Raw genomic sequence first — 6,000 nt, forward strand, 5'->3', positions numbered from 1 at the left:
TATGAAACTCCCTAGAGTCCAGAGGAGTAAAATTAAAACAAGGTCAATTATATCTTGCTCTTCTGATATTGCAGAAGAAAATAATTGATCTCACCCAGGTGTAAATGGTTTGTGGGGATTTTTTTCCAGGTCTTTTCTCCCTCTATCGATTATCTGAATGAGTTCTTAATAGATAATATACAAATTGTATTTTTCAAGAGAGCTTCTATTTCTGCAAAAGCCATATTTCTATTTTTGCAAAGCTTTTAACTATGCATAACTATGCAGGAAAGCTTGGAAGAATGTTGTCCATGGGGTCGTGATGGGTCAGACATGACTTCGCAACTAAGAACAACAAATTTCTAAATTTGCATGTATTCTGCTTATCTTTAGCCTCATAGGCACTATGAAGAAGCAGATGCAGCACTTCATAAATGGCAGAGAAAAATAGTTTTATATTTGTTTCTTGGTTAGTTGCTCCTTTTTGTTTAATTCGGGCCTCAGAACAATAATGTAGCATTTGGGGGAAAAGATGCAGCCCAGTAATCCTGCTGCAGAAGCCAAAATGGAGAAGATTTCTACAGCCACCATGTATTTCCCCTTGGTGCTCAGATAGGTTGGAACAAATGACATCCAGACACTACAAAAGACCAACATGCTGAAAGTGATAAATTTGGCTTCATTAAAACTGTCAGGTAGTTTCCTAGCAAGGAAAGCCACCATGAAACTGATAGCAGTCAAGAACCCCAGAAAACCAAGGGCAGTATAAAACATGATGGCGGAACCTTCATTACATTCCAGGACAATTTCTTCAGTCATTGAGTGGATGTCAGAATCTGGGAATGGAGGAGAAATTGCCAGCCACACACTACAAATTGTGACTTGAACCAGGGAGCAGGACAAGACAATAGTATAAGCCAGCCTTTTCCCAACCCATTTCCTGATTTTGGAACCAGGCTTGGTGGCCATGAAAGCAAGAACCACTATGGTTGTTTTCCCCAAAATACAATAAAGGGCTACAGAGAAGATGATGCCAAAAGCAGTTTGTCGCATGAGACATTTTGCTTGATCAGGTTGCCCAATGAAGAGCAAACTGCAAAGGAATGAGAGCAGGAGGGCAATGAGAAGAATGTAGGTGAGGTTCCTGTTGTTGGCTTTGACTATGGGAGTATCCTGGTGTTTAACAAAGATTCCCAACACCACAACTGAGATGAAAGAAAAGAGGAAAGCAACACTGGTCAAGGTGATTCCCAAGGGTTCTTTGTAAGACAAGAAAGTTCTGAGTTTTTTAATGCACTGATCCTGGTTCTTGTTAGGATAGTATGCTTCAGGGCATGGGAAACAGTCCTCTAAACCTGAAAAAGGGAATAGACTTGTTAAGAGATAAAACTTCAGGGTTAGCTCTGCCTTTCCTAATTTTCAGAAATACAATATTTCAGTGCCTCAAATTTCCAGTAATTCATCATAAAATCTGAGAAATTTAGGGAATTTGAAATCCAATTTATCAGAAAGGCTCTAGGGCAGGATTTTTTGAGGAGAGATCCTTGAGAATTATTTGATTTAGTTCATACTATTCAATTATATTTGAAATTGGATAACATCCCCACTCACATTATTGCCTATAGGAAACAAGTCATACACTCTGTGAACAGTGTTTATAATAATTGCCTTCCCTCTGTTAAAAGTATATTTTGGTGTAAAAAAAGAGAGAGAGATATGAATAAAGGCAATTAGCTCAATTCTGAATCCAATGCATATGCTCTCTGAAAAGAGCACTATCAAAAGGATACCTCCAACTCTTCCTTCCTTTAAAGTGAGAGAAGAGGAGGAGGAGGAGGAGGAGGAGGAGGAGGAGGAGGAGGAGGAGGAGGAGGAGGAGGAGGAGGAGGAGGAGAAGAAGAAGAAGAAGAAGAAGAAGAAGAAGAAGAAGAAGAAGAAGAAGAAGAAGAAGAAGAAGAAGAAGAAGAAGAAGAAGAAGAAGAAGAAGAAGACCATTCTTGTTAAGGTTCTCCTGAATTGGAAACATTAATCTGTATTCTATGCTGTATTCTATCACTGTGCAGGAAGATATTAATAGAGATTATTATTGCAAAAATCTCTCAATTTATATTGAGTAGATTGTTGCTTTACACTGTGGAGTTCTACCTGTTGGGACAATAGAGATAAACTACACTGACCAAGCTCAGAGAGCACCACTGACTCCACAGTTCAATCCTCACCTGCATATATTTCTTCTATTGAAAGAAATCATAGTAGGCTAACCATTATTTAACAAGGGCTAAATCACCTGACTTTCAGGGATACAGTAACCAATTCAGAGCTGGCCTGCACTTCTTTAGATGGAGGGACTAAGCACAAAGTAAATTTCCATGTTGGTAGTCATATGTATTCATAAATGTCTGGGGTGGACACATTTTTAGGTCCATCCTCCTTCTTGATGGGACTGGTAAGGCAACTCATGGTGACTGGACAGGAATCTGACAATGTCAATGATATTTGATGTCTTTTATTTATTGTTTACCATTTATATATTTTGTTTTATTTCATCATTGTCTGATTCTAAATGACCCTAGGTGTATAGCATGCAAACAGAATTAATATGAAACAATAAAATGGGAATATATATAAGAAAAAATAAGGGAAGGCGAGTAGGTCAAAAACCACATGTCACACTCCCATGATCTACACTTCAACCATCCTAACCGTAATCCTGGAAAAGTTCAGAATACATTCTAGTGGTTCTGAGGTAAAAACTAATTCAGGTGTCCTTTGTCCTTTTGTGAGGCGGAGTAATGTTTGCTTGGGAAAATTCTATGGTTATTATGGTAACAATCTCTATTCTCAGAATCTGTAGGGATAAATGACCCAATCTCTCTCTATATAAAATATAGATATATTTATATAGTTGTTTTAAAATATTTTTAGTATTTTGATTGTAATACTTTTTTGAATTGTAAGAGGCCCAGAGTTATTGACTAAGATGGACAGCTACAAAAAGTGAATAAATAAATATATACACACAAATCTCAGAAGCCTGGGTAGTACTTTGAACCTATTGATCTTCAGAGCTAATAGACACCAATTCTTCTTGAATGTCATCTCCTACCAGTCTGGTTGGCAATTTTCCCTTTTGGGCAACGAAGGCATTTGTAACAGCAAAATGGCTTCCCTTCTAGTTTGATCTTGCTGTAACCCAAGGAGCAATAATCATTGCACAAAGAAAGAGGTTGTGTCTGTTAATAAATGAAAGGGCAACATATTTAGAATTTAAACATTAATAATCTAGAAATCACCATCTCTGAGGAATCTTTCCTTTCTTTTTTTTAAGAATTATGAAACATTCCATGCCAGTGGTGGGATTCAGCCAGTTTGGGCCAGTTCGGGCAAACCGGTAGTTAAATTGCTGACTGGCCCCACCCCTTCCAGGAGTCCCCACGCACCCAGGTAAGCACAGGGAAGCCTCCTAGGCCCAAAATGAGGCGTGGGGGGATGCAGCACAACCCCCCCCCCCCGTGGCCCATTTTCACTCCCAGGAGGCTGCAAGGAGGCCTACTAGGCCCAAAATGGGGTGCGGGGGGTGGCACATCCCCCTGTGGTCCGGTTTTGCTCCCAGGGGGGTGTCACCCACCCACCCAGATGGTCAATAGGGCCGAGAACCGGTTGTTAAATTATTTGAATCCCACCACTGAGGCCAGTTACAAGACATGTCTTATACCTTATCCTTCTAGAATAATGAGTGATATCAATGGAAAACTCTTTATTCCTCTGATAGATGTCAAGGATTAGGGCTAATTAACTTAGAAGTAAGAATACATTGAGTTTCTTATACAAAATCTTCAAAATCCTTTATCAAAAATATTGCTTTTCCTGTGCTTGTTTCATTAATTTGTGCACCTGTTCAAGCAAGCTATTTGGACATCAGCTGCAATATGAGTTGTTAACCACCACTTTAAAAAATGAATAAAAGTTACCTGGTTAAAAAAGATGGGCCAGACCATGTTATTTGTCGATAGAGAGAAAAGGTTTTCTAGTTGAGCAGATGGATTTACTTTTCCAATTTTGACCCTAAGAAAGGATTGATTTGGGAAGGTGACCCAATTGATAATATCAAAGCCAGACGAGACCTTCCCATTTTGATCAAAGAAAATATTTTCTCCAGCACTGTTGTTAAATGTGACTTTTCTTAAGTAGGGATGAAGCTCAAGGGAAGAATATGGCAATAATTAATAAAGATCTACATTGATGGCAAAATATATAGCAATATTATTTCAGAAGATACTGTTATGCCCCCTAATATAATAGTAGCATTAATTCATCAGTTCCATCAGCAGGCCCAGGAATAATTACCAGGAGAGGCAGAGAACTGCTAAGCAGAGTAACAACTCTGTTTTCATGGCCATAATCTAGAACTATACTGTATGTCACAATCACCAGCTGCATGTTCTCCTCCTTTCTGTTATTTGGCAACCACACAATCTCTTTTATCTTCCTCCTCACCATTGACTCTCTCTTTCCCCTAATATAATTTTCATTTCAAAGGGAAAAGATTGGAGATTGGAGACAATTTATCTAACTCAACTAGGTCCAAGAATGGCTTCTTTAAAGTAGACAACAGCAATAGCACTTAGACTTATATACTGCTTCATAGTGTTTTACAGCCCTCTTTAAGCGGTTTACAGAGTCAGCCTATTGCCCCCAACAATCGGGGTCCTCATTTTACCGACCTCGGAAGGATGGAAGGCTGAGTCAACCTTGAGCCTGGTGAGATTTGAACTGCCAAATTGCAGGCAGCTGGCAGTCAGTAGAAGTAGCCTGCAGTACTGCACTCTAACCACTGCGCCACCACAGCTCTTTATATAGTGAATCTGAATATAGTATAGTGAATGTAATATAGTGAATCTGAAAGAGGGAGGGAGAGGAGAAAAATCCTTTAACTATGCTGCTGTACCTGGTGATCAAATAATGAACCAATATTCATTATTAAGTATTCATAAAACTTACCCTTTTTCAAATTAAAAAAAAAGCTGGGATAGATCTACCCAAAACATTCCTCCAGCATTAAAATGGTTTCTATATAATTTGTGAACAGCTGTAGATATGGAAGCAATATTATCTACTAGATCAGTAAATATAGAGTAGGATCTTACCTGCCACACTGGATGATTGAGAAGCTTCTGTTTCCCACTACCGGCCATTACTCTTTGTTTGGAGTAGGATGTAAGCATGGCTTGGAGAGCATGCGCCACAGCATAGACTGCATTGTAGATACTGTAGCTTTGCCCAGTCATGCTCAATTCAAAAACAGAGTCTGGAAGAGCCTCCAGCTTCTCTTCCCCAGTGCAGCTTTTCTCTGCCTCTGGGTTTAAAGTGGAATTTGAGAAAGAACATTCAAAGGCTTGTTCCCAAAAGACCCTTGAAAAACTGTCTATGTTTTCTGGAGCACTGTTTCTCATCTGAAGAAATCTTTTGAATCCCATTAATTCTTTTGACGACACTGCATAAGAAAGAGCACCATGGAAAAAATCCATACTCCAGTCTCTTTGAAATGGAACCAAAGTGTATTGCATCTGGGCTGGGAAAATCCAAACTTTATCGTTTATCTCCACTGTTGTGTCCCAATAATCTGATACATAGGAGATCGTCCTGAAAGCTGCCATGGCCTGGTTTTCAGAATAGACAATCGCAACACTGGAGGTACTTCTCATAATGACTTTGCACACTTTGACAAAAGCAAGGACTTGTTCTCCCATCTCGTTTGAAAAAGCAACTGTTGGCAGCTCTTCAATGTAATCAAAGCAGATTCCATTTTGAGATAAGATGAGAAGCGCTTCCCTCAGAAATTGTTCACCAATCTCATTTTCTTGAAATATTATCCCAATCCATGTCCAATTAAAATGAAGCAGCAACTGGAGAATCCCCATAATGTGAAGATGTTCATCGGGATACTGTTCCATATTGGAGAATAAGGCATTTACTTGTGACAGATACATCTGATAGAAGAAAGCTGTATGAATCATGTTA

General features: G+C 39.1%; 1 protein-coding gene across 1 annotated transcript; it reads right to left on the bottom strand.

Annotated features, from left to right (window-relative positions):
• Positions 1 to 432: 432 nt before the first annotated feature.
• LOC139317609 (vomeronasal type-2 receptor 26-like) lies at positions 433 to 5,729 on the bottom strand. Its single transcript, XM_070944696.1, has 4 exons — positions 5,127 to 5,729; positions 3,951 to 4,178; positions 3,086 to 3,212; positions 433 to 1,334 (listed from the first exon to the last, which is right to left on the bottom strand). The coding sequence occupies exons 1-4, from the start codon at positions 5,727 to 5,729 to the stop codon at positions 433 to 435; spliced, it is 1,860 nt and encodes a 619-aa protein (XP_070800797.1).
• Between the last annotated feature and the right edge of the window lie 271 nt (positions 5,730 to 6,000).

The sequence above is a fragment of the Pituophis catenifer genome, unplaced genomic scaffold (assembly GCF_029215685.1).
Source record: "Pituophis catenifer annectens isolate HBS135680 unplaced genomic scaffold, rPitCat1.0.hap2 SCAF_5, whole genome shotgun sequence".
Taxonomy (NCBI): Eukaryota; Metazoa; Chordata; class Lepidosauria; order Squamata; family Colubridae; genus Pituophis; species Pituophis catenifer.

Excerpts from the sequence above, each read along its gene's own strand:
- LOC139317609 (XM_070944696.1), bottom strand. The coding sequence starts at position 5,729 with ATGGGAGAACAAGTCCTTGCTTTTGTCAAAGTGTGCAAAGTCATTATG. Across the intron at positions 4,179-5,126 it reads TCAATCATCCAGTGTGGCAG|CTTCATCCCTACTTAAGAAA; the intron begins GTAAGATCCTAC and ends TCTTCCCTTGAG. Across the intron at positions 3,213-3,950 it reads GGCCCATCTTTTTTAACCAG|ACACAACCTCTTTCTTTGTG; the intron begins GTAACTTTTATT and ends ATTTATTAACAG.